The sequence below is a fragment of the Phyllopteryx taeniolatus genome, chromosome 16 (genome assembly GCF_024500385.1).
Source record: "Phyllopteryx taeniolatus isolate TA_2022b chromosome 16, UOR_Ptae_1.2, whole genome shotgun sequence".
In the NCBI taxonomy this organism is placed as follows: Eukaryota; Metazoa; Chordata; class Actinopteri; order Syngnathiformes; family Syngnathidae; genus Phyllopteryx; species Phyllopteryx taeniolatus.
The window spans coordinates 8308564-8323092 of NC_084517.1; the positions used below are offsets into that span (position 1 = coordinate 8308564).

A 14529-nucleotide genomic window follows, 5' to 3' on the forward strand; every position below is an offset into this window, starting at 1 on the left:
AGATCTATATATATATATATATATATATATATATATATATATATATATATATATATATATATATATAGATCTATATATATAGATATAGATATATCCATCCATCCATTTTCTGAGCCGCTTCTCCTCACTAGGGTCGCAGGCGTGCTGGAGCCTATCCCAGCTATCATCGGGCAGGAGGCGGGGTACACCCTGAGCTGGTTGCCAGCCAATCGCAGAGCACATACAAACAAACAACCATTCGCACTCACATTCACACCTACGAGCGATTTAGAGTTGTCAATTAACCTACTATGCATGTTTTTGGGATGTGGGAGGAAACCGGAGTGCCCGGAGAAAACCCACGCAGGCACGGGGAGAACATGCAAACTCCACACAGGCGGGGCCAGGGATTGAACCCCGGACCTCAGAACTGTGAGGCAGACCCTCTAAACAGTCCTCCACCGTGCCGCCTATATATATATATATATATATATATATATATATATATATATATATATATATATATATATACAAAATAAAAAAAATCAGTTCAATAATTTAGTGTCATTGTTCGAAAGTTTGTAATTACAAAAAAGAGAAATTTGCATTCCTTTTTTAACTTGGAGGTTCTTCAACTCAAAAGTATAGTTTTACAATTAAATGTATCTGTTGAAGCTTTACCTGCCTCATTTTTTAAAAATGTATTTTTTTAGCTGTACCTACAAGTTAGAACCATATAAAACAAAAACAGTACCTTGAAAAAAATAATAAAATCAATAAATTAATCACTCATCTTCTGTGGTGCATTCTTAGCAGTATATCTAAAAAAAATAAGTCCAATAAATAGCTCCCTAAACATATTGTGAAACATAGTAATTAACATTTTGAAACATTCTAAGAACACAATATCAACCAAATACAGTACTGCATTTACAGATGATTATTTGCTTTGACCTGTTTGAGATACGAGCACGGTATGGTGGCAGTGAACTCAACTCACTTCACAACAAGAAGCAGTTTGGCAGATAGCAAATAATCCTTCAAAAAGGAGGTTTGAAGTTGTTTTTTTCCAACACTTTGAAGTTAACTGTCAAACTAAACATTCAAGGAAGAGAATTAAACGTGTGTTGTTTCCTTAGAAAAGTCAGTTTAGCAAAAATGCTAAAAGGCCATATATTAGACAGGCTAACGAATAACATCAGTGTCACGGTGCTATTAAAATTCAAACAACAGATATTTGAACACAAATGGTGGAGCAACACATGTAGACAGATAATATATGATAATCAAGTTTATATTCTTTATCATCTGCAAATAACAACAGATATTACTATGGCTTAAGACAAGCACTTTGTGACAGTTTCCATGTATATCTGTATGTCTGTATGATACTGTCCCCAGGTGTCCAAGGCACAAACACCTGAAGGAGCGACACCAATCGAAGCAAGAAATGTGGCTAAAACTGTATAATTCTTTACATTCTATTTACAGTAATGATGTCATTGTTGTATGTTTTCATAAGTACAATATTATAGTGTTATTATTATTAAAACCACATTACACTTTTTATGGGGGGTGGGAAAGACAATTTGAGATACCAGTGTTTTAAGTTACTTGTGTGGTCACAGAACGAATTCATGTCATATTTCAAGGGATCACTAACACTAATCAAGGAATCAGAGCATTTCAAACAGTCAATAAAATACACATTGCTATGTATTATTTATTTTTACAAGAAAAGAAATCATGATAAAACACACAGGACCTCTACAACAATTTTACTCAATGTTTTTTGTTCTACATTGCTTGCTCGATCCTTAATGTGTTTCAGCAATATCACACCAGGACTGTCTTGGTTAGCAGTCCATATAGAATGTTCAAAAAACAAATGCAAGCATTTATCAAAGGATCAGACAATACTTATTTAGCTGCTTTAGTGAAAGTCAAACCTGTGAACATCTGCTTGCTGTTCCTCTGAGGGACTCTTGACTCCTTAGGCATGTCTAGGCAATAACAAGTTGGCACATTAAACAAAGTACAGCTGTCTATTAGCCGTGGGTTTCCACTTCAGGAACTTGAGGGGAAAATTAGGTCAGCCCGCACTCATTGACTGTTGTGATCACCTCTGTAGGACGTCTTTCTTAGTCTTTTTGGCAGGAGAAATAAACAGCCGCTGCCAGACGGGGCACAGTTATGATTGCTCCACACTATACTCACGGATTGGCATAATCATTTTAGAACCACATCAGATGAACATGTCAAAGCAAGCAAAGGTCAGCATGACTGTCGATGATGTGACTGAAAAATTAATTTCACTAACCCACTAATTGGCTGTGATGGAAATGAAATGAAGAAATGAGGGATGATGAAACAGCTTTTCCAATAGATGCTTGCGCCACCTGAGCCTTGGAAAACCAATCATAAGAACACAGGATTGCTTTCACTAGTTTGATGATGCTCACAATGAACAAGTGCAGTTCTAGCAGACATCGCTCCATAATTAAGTCAAAACCATGGAGTGAGTCCAACAGGACTGTGTGCTTGAAAATCAAATCTTCATGCAAAGATGGCCTTAATTAGCCTACTAAAAATTCAATTAAATTAATTCTCCATCACTTCCACATTGTAATGCCTGGTAATGTCAGGTTGGATTACCTTCCAATCCTCGTCCTTAATTCTATATCTAAAATCAACTTTAATTTGCAAAAAGGTCAGTAAGAGACGACTCATTTGGTAATTCCAACCAAAGCTCGCATTTGGTCATTTTGTCAGAAGACCACATTTGTCTTTTTCAAACTCTTTAATAAGCCAACCAGTCAAAAAATCTGACCAGTTTCGGGTCCCAGTCCTAGATTGAGGAAACATTCATTTAAACCAATGAGATCCAAATGTTATTCTGTGTGACCTATTTTTCTCCTGGCTGCTGCTTTACAAATGCCTATTGCTGACTGCATAGTCGTTGCCTGCAAATTTAGTTTTACATCATGATGTTTTGCATGTGGGAGTTTAAGTACGTCACCTGCAGATGCCCTGTTTCTGTCAAAGCATGTTGACTTTGACAATGAATGACCTCATTTGTGATTAAACCCTGGCACTCATACAATTGTTCGCGCTGTTAGGGCATGTTCTCAAAATGTGAGTCACCAGTCTTGATGTGTCATTTGAAAAGTCACTCAACCCCGAGCAAAAATGTGCATAATGTGAAAATGTCATTTTAAATAACTTTATCCAGAACCAATTGATGCACATTTTCTTTTTTTCTAATAGCTTGTCATAAATTGCAACCGATCCAGTTGTTTGTCAGATACAACAGCTTCTCCCAGGTCAGGTGTGTCCTTCAATTCACGTTGCCACCACTAACACAACACATGTGAGCATGGGGTGTAGATTCAATCTACATATATGCAATTTAATGTTTGATGACTCGAATAAACCTCTTGATATGTAGCTGAAACATACAACCACCACCACCACCCCACCCAAAAAAAATAAATACAATCCAAATTATCAATACAAAGTTACACAGTTAGAATATATACAACAATTGAAATGGGGAAACACAAAAAAAATATGCTGTGATCACTGCCTTAACAATATCCTGTCTGTGTGAACAATGACAGTTTGAGAAATCTGGATTAAAACTGAGCTAAAATCCATACAAACGCACGATGTTCCGGATGACTTTTTGCCTGTAAGTTATCATAGTGAAATATGGTCATCAGCACATGTACACACTGTTGGACAATAAATCACATGGTTTATTATCTCTCTGCCTATACGGACAGTTCTGATGAAAAAAGAGATGGGTGTGGTCCATAAAAAAGGGTCCCGGGGATCAGGGAGAAGGATGAGGCAGACAGATTTCTACTTCATGTCACCTAAGGTTAGAGTAGATTCGTACAGTACCCCTATTCCTTCCCTTTACTTACAACCCCAATTCTAATGAAGTTGGGACGTTCTGTTAAACATAAATAAAAACAGAATACAATGAGTTGCAAATCATGTTCAACGTATATTTAATTGAATACACTACAAAGACAAGATATTTAATGTTCAAACTGATAAACTTTATTGTTTCTGGCAAATAATTATTAACTTGGAATTTTATGGCTGCAACATGTTCCAAAAAAGCTGGGACAGGGTCATCTTTACCACTGTGTTACATCACCTTTTCTTTTAACAACATTCAATAAACGTTTGGGAACTGAGGATACTAATTGTTGAAGCTTTGTAGGTTGATGTACAGCTTCAGCTGTTCAACAGTCCGGGGTCTCCGTTGTCGTATTTTACACTTCATAATGCGCCACACAATGGGAGACAGGTCTGGACTGCAGGCAGGCCAATCTAATACCCGCACTCTTTTACTACGAAGCCACGCTGTTGTAACACGTGCAGAATGTGGTTCGGCATTGTCTTGCTGAAATAAGCAACATGTACATGTACGAAGGAAATTTACTTGGATTCATGAGTAAGTTTCATACATCAGGGGCCTCATGTACAAAGACTTGCGCGGATTTCCTTCTAAAACATGGCGTACGCTCAAATCCAGAAAACGTCGTACGCACAAAAATATCCAGATGTATGAAACTCCGCGTACTCATGAATCCAAGCACATTTCCTTCATACATTCCAATCAACGTGGAATTAGCGCACATGTTGGACTAGCCGACTCCTCCATGTCCACGCGAATATGTGTGGACATGAATATGCAAATCACATTTAAATGAACCCTGCACCTGAGATGCCGATCTCTGCATGATCAGAAAAAAAGGAAAATGAGCTCCTTTTTGATTACTCAATTTATTATTTTAATTCACAGGAGTGGACACGCACACTGAAAAAAAATCATGGGTTTTTTTTTAGGAGAAGAGGGGTAAATTATGTCTTTTTAAACACATTTTAATCATGTGCAACCGATGTACATGTTCAAATTAAGTAAATTCAAAGGACTCTTTTTTTCAGTGCATGTGCTGGAGTCACAAAGCGATTGTGAGGGCAATAGGCGGCATAAATGATCGCCTTGATCAGTTAATATGTGTCCTCACAAATATCAGTGGTTCATTAAATACACTGGTTAACAAATGAATTCTGAGTCCTTGCCTCAATTACATTGTTGAAATCAAATGTTGCCGGGCATGGATTGTTCATCAGTGCTAAATTGTTCATGTCTCTCTGATGTGCAGATTTATGATAACAGTTTCCCAGCATCACCTCTAAGTGTCGCCAAAGCACCAAAAGCTACAGAAACGTGCGTACGCCAGCCATGCAGTTGGCGTGAGGCACCGCACATTTCCAAGGTCAAGTCACTCTTGATACATCTGAACTTTGCCGTGAAAAAGAACGGAAGCCACGTTTTTGTGCGTACGCACCTTTTGTACATGAGGCCCCTGGATATTTTTGTGCGTACGACGTTTTCTGGATTTGAGCGTACGCCATCTTTTAGTAGGAAATCCATGCAAGTCTTTGTATATGAGGCCCCTGGTGACAAGAGTTATGTCAGCACTGTTTCTATAGCAGAAATGTTATTATCAACAGAAATTTGCAAGATAAACACTGTGGTATGGGTGAGATCAAAGAACACTTGACATCACCACTCCCTTTTATAATGTAGAACACAAACCTCTCTATAGGATTTAAAGTGGTCAGCGGCTCAAAATGAATTACAATCAAAGGGGCGGTTTATGTTCACAACATTGTGATCACTGGTACAATGCACTGAGATCCAGTACATGAGCCATATCAAATATACTGACATTAAAGGCTATGTTTTTATTGACACTATCACAGAGGTTTTAATTTAACAGTATAAATGTGGTTCTTGTTTGGGTGTCATTTGTAGTGGTGGACAGTATTGGGGTTATCCATCCATCCATCCATTTTCTGAGCCGCTTCTCCTCACTAGGGTCGCGGGCGTGCTGGAGCCTATCCCAGCTGTCATCGAGCAGGAGGCGGGGTACACCCTGAACTGGTTGCCAGCCAATCGCAGGGCACATAGGAACAAACAACCATTCGCACTCACATTCATGCCTACAGGCAATTCAGAGTCTCCAATTCAGGCATGTTTTTGGGATGTGGGAGGAAACCGGAGTGCCCGGAGAAAACCCACGCAGGCACGGGGAGAACATGCAAACTCCACACAGGCTGGGCCGGGGATTGAACCCGGGTCCTCAGAACTGTGAGGCTGACGCTCTAACCATTCGTCCACCGTGCCGCCTGGTTCCGTTATGTTCATCTAAAATAACATCTAGTGAATCAAATGGCAGTTCCATTCATCTATTTTCTATAGCGCTTATCCTCATTACTGTCAGGGGCAGAAGTTGGTAGAGTAGCCAAATATTGTACTTAAGTAAGAGCACTGTTACTTTAGAATAATATGACTCAAGTAAAAATAAAAGTAGTCCTCCAAATATTAATTAAGAGTAAGAAAGTACCCAGTGAAAAACTACTCAAGTAAAGAGTAGCTGATGAGTAACTTCTGATTATTTTTTTTTTTTTACATCAGAGCATGAACGTAAAAAAAATAAAATAATAATATATGCGAGTCCAAACCCTCCTGCCACCTTTTAAATTTTTAAGTGCCCTGAAACCAACAACACATGCATTGGGCCCTACAGAAACATTATTTGCTTTATTCACTTAAAAGACTTGAAGAAGCTGTTTCCTTGAAGAGACTTATTGATAGCGTGTGTGTGTGTGTGTGTTTGTGTGTGTGTGTGTGTGTGTGTGTGTGGATGCGTGCGCACTTGCGACAGAGAAAGAGAGAGAGAGAGAGAGAGAGAGAGAGATTACAGCATGGCACATATCCTGAAGAAGCATGTTTTACAGTGACTTATGATCATAAAATACAGCTAATGTTGCCAGATGCACTGCCAAAACAACAACAGAAACATCTGCAACTTACCGCAAGGTGTTTTCTCAAGTTATAACCGGGCTGAAATATCCACGTTTGGAGAGACGCAAGACTACACTAAAGCTGTTGTTTTTCAGAGTCTGTAAAGTAAACACTTGTGTGGCTATTTTTTCCCCCCAAAGTGAGTCATTTGTGTGCGGTCATGAGACTGCCTTGTGCCATCTGATTGGTGAATTAGAGTCAAATGACACGAGGGATCACGTTGGACTGGCACAACAGTGCCTTATGCGGAAGTCAAAGGTGAAGTCTAAAAATAGATCACGCAATAACATATATATAAAAGTAGCGCCCCTCCTTGAGCCGTCACCTTGTCGTGGTGGAGGGGTTTATGTGTCCCAGTGATCCTAGGAGCTAAGTTGTCTGGGGCTTTATGCCCCTGGCAGGGTCACCCATGACAAACAGGTCCTAGGTGAGGGACCAGACAAAGCACGGCTCAAAGGCCTCCTGATGATGACGACAATGGACTTCGTTTTCCCTTGCCCGGTCACCGGGGCCCCCCACTGGAGCCAGGCCTGGTGGTGGGGCTCGAAGGCGAGCGCCTGGTGGCCGGGACTGCACCCATGGGGCCCGGCCGGGCACAGCCCGAAAGGGTAACGTGGGTCCCCCTTCCCATGGGCACACCACCTGTGGGAGAGGCCATAGGGGTCGGGTGCAGTGTGAGCTGGGCGGTGGCCGAAGGCGGGGACCTTGGCGATCCGATCCCCAGCTACAGAAGCTGGGTCTGGGACGTGGAATGTCACCTCTCTGGCAGGGAAGGAGCCCGAGCTGGTGTGTGAGGTCGAGAAGTTCCAACTCGATATAGTCGGACTCGCCTCCACACACACCTTGGGCTCTGCTACCAGTCCTCTTGAGAGGTGTTGGACTCTCCTCCACTCTGGAGTTGCCCATGGTGCACCGAGCAGGTGTGGGTATACTCATTGCCCCCCGGCTCGGCGCCTGTACGTTGGGGTTCACCCCGGTGGACGAGAGGGTAGCCTCCCTCCGCCTTTGGGTGGGGTTGTGGGTCCTGACTGTTGTTTGTGCCTATGCACCAAACAGCAGTTCAGAGTACCCACCCTTTTTGGAGTCCTTGGAGGGGGTGCTGGAGAGCGCTCCCACTGGGGACTCCATTGTTCTGTTGGGGGACTTCAATGCTCACGTGGGCAATGACAGTGAGACCTGGAAGGGCGTGATTGGGAGGAACGGCCCTCCCGATCAGAACCCGAGCGGTCTTCTGTTATTGGACTTCTGTGCTCTTCACGGATTGTCCATAACGAACACCATGTTCAAGCATAAGGGTGTCCACACGTGGACTTGGCACCAGGACACCCTAGGTCGCAGTTCGATGATCGACTTTGTGGTTGTGTCATCGGACTTGCGGCCGCATGTCTTGGACACTCGGGTGAAGAGAGGGGCGGAGCTGTCAACTGATCACCACCTGGTGGTGAGTTGGCTCCGATGGTGGGGGAAGATGCCGGTCCGACGTGGCAGGCCCAAACGTATTGTGAGGGTCTGCTGGGAACGTCTGGCAGAATCCCCTGTCAGAAGGAGTTTCAACTCCCACCTCCGACAGAACTTTGCTCATGTTCCGAGGGAGGCGGGGGACATCGAGTCCGAGTGGACCATGTTCCGCGCCTCCATTGCTGAGGCGGCCGACCGTAGCTGTGGCCGTAAGGTGGTCGGTGCATGTCGTGGCGGCAATCCCCGAACCCGTTGGTGGACACCAACGGTGAGGGATGCCGTCAAGCTGAAGAAGGAGTCCCATCGGGCCTTTTTGGCCTGTGGGACTCCTGAGGCAGCTGATGGGTACCGGCTGGCCAAGCAGAATGCAGCTCTGGTGGTCGCTGAAGCAAAAACCCGGGCATGGGAGGAGTTCGATGAGGCCATGGAGAAAGACTTCCGGACGGCTTCGAGGAAATTCTGGTCCACCATCCGACGTCTCAGGAGAGGAAAGCAGTGCACCACCAACACTGTGTACAGTGGGGAAGGGGCGCTGCTGTCCTCGACTCGGGACGTTGTGAGTCGGTGGGGAGAATACTTCGAAGACCTCTTCAATTCCATCGACACGCCTTCCCATGAGGAAGCAGAGTGTGGGATTCTCTGGGTTTGAGGTCACCGAGGTAGTTAAAAAGCTCCTCGGTGGCAGGGCCCCGGGGGTGGATGAGATTCGCCCGGAGTTCCTAAAGGCTCTGGATGTTGTGGGGCTGTCCTGGTTGACACGCCTCTGCAACATCGCGTGGACAGCGGCGACAGTGCCTCTGGATTGGCAGACTGGGGTGGTGGTCCCCCTTTTTAAGAAGGGGGACCGGAGGGTCTGTTCCAACTACAGGGGGATCCCACTGCTCAGCCTCCCTGGTAAGGTCTATTCAGGGGTGCTGGAGAGGAGGGTCCGTCGGGAAGTCGAATCTCAGATTCAGGAGGAGCAGTGTGGTTTTCGTCCTGGCCGTGGAACAGTGGACCAGCTCTACACCCTCGGCAGGGACCTCGAGGGTGCACGGAAGTTCGCCCAACCAGTCTACATGTGTTTTGTGGACTTGGAGAAGGCGTTCGACCGTGTCCCGCGGGGAGTCCTGTGGAGAGTGCTTCGGGAGTATGGGGTACCGAACCCCCTGATACGGGCTGTTCGGTCCCTGTACGACCGGAGTCAGAGTTTGGTCCGCATATCCGGCAGTAAGTCGGACTCGTTCCCGGTGAGGGTTGGACTCCGCCAAGGCTGCCTTTTCTCGCCGATTCTGTTCATAACTTTTATGGACAGAATTTCTAGGCGCAGCCGAGGCGTAGAGGGGGTCCGGTTTGGTGGCCTCAGTATTACATCTCTGCTTTTTGCTTATGATGTGGTTCTGTTGGCTTCATCAAGCCGTGAGCCCCAACTCTCAGTGGAGCAGTTCGCAGCCGAGTGTGAAGCAGCTGGGATGAGAATCAGCACATCCAAATCTGAGACCATGGTCCTCAGTCGGAAAAGGGTGACATGCCCTCTCCAGGTCGGGGATGAGATCCTGCCCCAAGTGGAGGAGTTCAAGTATCTTGGGGTCTTGTTCACAAGTGAGGGAAGAATGGAACGGGAGATCGACAGGCAGATCGGTGCAGCGTCTGCAGTGATGCGGACTTTGTATCGGTCCGTTGTGGTAAAGAAGGAGCTAATCCGAAAGGCGAAGCTCTCAATTTACCAGTCGATCTTCGTTCCTACCCTCACCTATGGTCATGAGCTGTGGGTCGTGACCGAAAGAACAAGATCCCGGATACAAGCGGGCGAAATGAGTTTCCTCGCAGGGTGTCTGGGCTCTCCCTTAGAGATAGGGTGAGAAGCTCGGTCATCCGGGAGGATCTCAGAGTAGAGCCGCTGCTCCTCCGCATTGAGAGGAGCCAGATGAGGTGGCTGGGGCATCTGATTCGGATGCCTCCCGGACGCCTCCCTGGTGAGGTGTTCCGGGCACGTCCCACCGGGAGGAGACCCCGGGGACGACCCAGGACACGCTGGAGAGACTACATCCTTCGGCTGGCCTGGGAACGCCTCGGGATCCCCCCGGAAGAGCTGGATGAAGTGGCTGGGGAGAGGGAAGTCTGGGCGTCCCTGCTGAAGCTACTGCCCCCGCGACCCGACCCGGATAAGCGGTAGAAAATTGATGGAGTGGGATGTCGATCATTTTAACGGCCTACATGTGTTGATTCTTCTTAACATCAAATACTGCAAGTTAAAGTAAAAAGTGCGGTGCATTCAAACTACTCTGACAACTACAATTTATCCAAAATGTTACTTGAGTAAATGTAACGGAGTCAATGAAGTGCATTAATACCCACCTTTGGTCGGGGGCAACTGGAGCCTATCCCAGCTAACTTTGGGTGAGAGGTAGGGTACACACTGGACCGGTCGCCAACCAGTCACAGGACACACTAATGACACTTATGAGCAATTTAGAGTCTTCAGTTAACCTAACATGCATGTTTTGGGAATGTGGAAGGAACCCAGAGATAACCGGCAAACTCCAAACAGATTCGAACCCCGAACCTTAGAAACTGTGAGGCAGACGTGCCCACATATCATCTACTGTGCAGCTGTTAAGTGCATTATTTGTGAGAAAGCAGTTTACATTTGTTCTTTTAAAGTGCGGTTGAGTAAGGTACCTCTCAGCAACCAGTCCCAATCTCCACAATTAGTCTGTTTTTCATCTCTCCATAGCCTCTGATTGTACATGTGCATACAGTATGTTTTGGGAATGTGGGAGGAAGGCAGATTACCCATACAAAACCCACACAAACACAACGAGAACATGTATACTGGGCTTCAGTCAAGATTTGAAACCGGGAGTTATCGACTGTGAGGCAGACGTGCTAACCACTTAGCTACGTGCTACTCGGTTAACAGTTCCACTGATGAAAAAACATTCTGTATGCAAACTAGCCATCTTACAATATAAGGAGTTTTTCATTTGCCCATGCGCCATTCCGCCACAAAGTTTTATGGAATCTGTTTTGTGTGTTTTCTGTTACCCTTTCTGCTGTATCTGTCCTACTACTTATTGTTTTACTATGTCAAAATAAGTGCTGTGGAAAAAGGTCATAAAACACCCATAGTGTCATTCTTAGAGGCTATCACCATCAGAAATACATTAATGGAAACTGACAGCACATCTCCAGTTTGTACCCTGACACACACGTTTCAAATTGAATTAAGTCTCACTGCGATGTCAATGAGTGCATCTGGCACATGTAGGCAAGATCCTAAATTTATGTTAGTTATTTTGAGGCAATGCATCATGGGTGTGACCCCTGACCCCTAACTGTAGGGGAGTGGGATGTGTCACCATATGGTGCAAAAAAAAAAAAGTGTGCGCGAGAGAGAAAGCAAGAGTGAAACGGTTGGGTTGATTAGACCCAAGGGAATGACAAGGCAGCCAATCAGATATCAACACAATTTTACACTGCACGCGCACACAGTGTAGACACAGGCGCCAGAAGAGCTAAAGGTCAACCGTACACATTCTTTTCACATACTGTACATGCAGAAATTAACCAGACAATCATCGAGTCACCGAGCAATGACTTTTGAGAGCCTGACTCTATGATGATACATTTCCCTGCAGCTCTTTTTATACATCACATCAGCACAGTGAAGAGTTGTAGGGATAATGAGATATGAAACCATCAGCACACTTCACTACTAATCCTTCCCTGATACCTTTGTCCTCTTTCCATCCCTCTTTCTGTTGTAACTGGGGTCAATTTGCCACTAATCAGCTTCAAAGTACAATTTCAAGCCTTTGCTAGCAATGTTAATTTGTAGTTGGCACATCGCTAACTGAATGAATAAATGGAAGTAAATGCACACACAGATGCACACATCGCATGCGCACAAGAAGCTGCACTCCCCCCCGGCAGGCTGCTCATCTCCGCTCAGTATACACTTGACTGAATCATGCAGAGATTGGAGATGGGGGGTGTAGAGCAATGATGAAGCAGGACGCTTTAAATTGGCTGACCACAGCGGTTTGAATTAACTCCCATGAGGTACAATTCATTAGCAGCATTTAGTCAAAAACACTTTTTGGCCTACATAAGCACTTCTAATCACATTCATGATCCTACTAAAGCACAGGTGAACATCACAGCAACAATGGTGGGATGACGAAAACATACCTTCAACACCCCCATTTACCCCCGCCCCTCCACCATTGGGACCATCAGTAAAGCGAAATAGGTCCTCTGTGGTCTATTAATATGAAAAAAAATAAATCTTGGTTCGATAATTTAAACATATAGCAAAAAAAATTTACGTTTTCATTGAAATCTTTTGTTTTGCTTAATGCCCTATAGTTGTGATGATTCTCCAATGTGGAATTTTACTTTGGATTCTGTATTTTTCCTTTTGCTTTTAAGGCTATGAATCTTTCACTGTTATTACATATGATTATATATAATTTACAGTTATAGATGACATTAGAATAACATATGTATTACTTTATATTAGTAGATGTTTACACTTACGGTTATTACAGTATAACATAAAGAAAATGTAGGAATGATAATTATATCGCTCATACAATATACATTATATATTTTATCCATTTTATTTATAATTTTAGATGGCAGAAGAATAACATATTGGTTAGGCTATTATATTTATATTACTACATGATATGTTTTATTTACTGTTGTTTTTATATCATTAAGAAAATGCACTGCAGAAAAATGAAAATTAATTATCATACAATAAACCGTTGATGTAGATAAAATTTAAGGTTCGACTCAAGTACACGGAAACAACAGTACCATGTCAATAGAATTGCATTGTTTAAAAAAAAATGATACTGATAAATGGGATATACCCAATACATTTCGAGCATCACATGACAGAAAGGCGATGTCCAGCATGAGCTCACCTGCAGCCTCCGGCGTCGTATTATGCCCGAGTCATCCATGTTTTAATAAAGTGCAATGACAATAAAATGATCAGCTCGCTGTGTTCTGTGTTCAGACCGAACGGGACTGTAGCTGCCAGCCGAACTGCACTGCAACAGAAGCAACAAAGTCCTGAGCGCAATGGTCCGCTGTCACGTCGAGGAGGAGCACGAAATGACACAAATGGCAAGCAGACCCATTGTGTCTGATCTAAATTAATGGCACGAAAAAGAAGCCATTGAGAGAAACCTCACTGTTGAAAGTCGTGCAGTTGTTGTCCGATCATCCTTGACAACCCACCTGAGGGTTTTGTTTGTCGGTCTGGATACAGTTCTTGGGAGAACTAACCCGGTCCTGGCTTGTCCTGCTGTGTCACAACACGACAGCATCCACAAGAAACGCGAGCTTCTTTCCACGCGAGAATTGCGACTTCTAAAGCCCAGCTCGGCCAAATGCCTATTTGACGTCCCGTAGAAGACCACCCGGGAACCGCTTAGTCATAACTCTCTTCTCGTTAAAAACGCAATTTCCCCCTCCGTCGTCCATCTTCACTTTCAATAAAACTGGGGAAGCTGCAGCAGCAGCAGCAGCAGCAGCAGCAACGCGATATTTGTGTGACTCCTTTCTGGGATTCCCTGTCGCCCCTCCTCTTCTTCATCCCCCTCCTCCACGCTCTCCTCACATCATTGGAGCTTCGCGCAACGTGCACGATGATGCGTCATCACATGTCCGCGTTGCGCTTCACATTTGGGCCACACCGGGCTTCGTAGAAACTGGTAAACCAAATTCAGCACCATAGATAGTGACAAAAAGATAGCTAGCTAGCAAGCTAGCTAGATAGCTAGACCCCCTTCTCAATTTTATTTTGCATAATTTCCCCACTTTAATGTTTATGATCATCAAACAAATGTAATGACAAGAAGCAACAACTGAAATCAAGCTTTTTCCATCACTGTCAATGAGTATTTCACATCTCTGAGGTGATGTTTTGGCTCACTCTTCCTTGCAGAATTGTTTTAATTCAGCAACAGTGGAGGGTTTTCGAACGTGAACCGGTGGCGCCCACCGGAAACTGACGTAAAGGCTCACTGTAAAGAGTAATAATGTACTACAAAAATATGGTTCAGACTTTCCTCCAATGTGGAAAAAAAGTATTGTTCGTTTTCATATGTCCAATACAAAATAGAAAAAGACAATTAAGCCAAGCTAAATTAATCAATGTTGGGGACAAAGACCACCATCAAGAAACAACAGTGAGGTCTTTG

At 44.1% G+C, this 14529-nt stretch overlaps 1 protein-coding gene across 6 annotated transcripts in view; it reads right to left on the reverse strand.

Moving 5' to 3' along the window:
- LOC133466466 (microtubule-associated serine/threonine-protein kinase 1-like) overlaps window positions 1-13887 on the reverse strand; it is a 61866-nt gene extending 47979 nt beyond the window's left edge. For 2 of the 6 annotated variants that reach the window (XM_061750199.1, XM_061750194.1), the window contains exon 1: window positions 13246-13887. In XM_061750199.1, coding sequence (XP_061606183.1) covers window positions 13246-13284 — 39 coding nt within the window. In that variant the 5' untranslated portion in view covers window positions 13285-13887. The remainder of the gene's footprint in view (window positions 1-13245) is intronic. The other 4 variants (XM_061750197.1, XM_061750196.1, XM_061750203.1 and 1 more) reach the window with 4 other exon arrangements.
- Window positions 13888-14529: the final 642 nt, after the last annotated feature.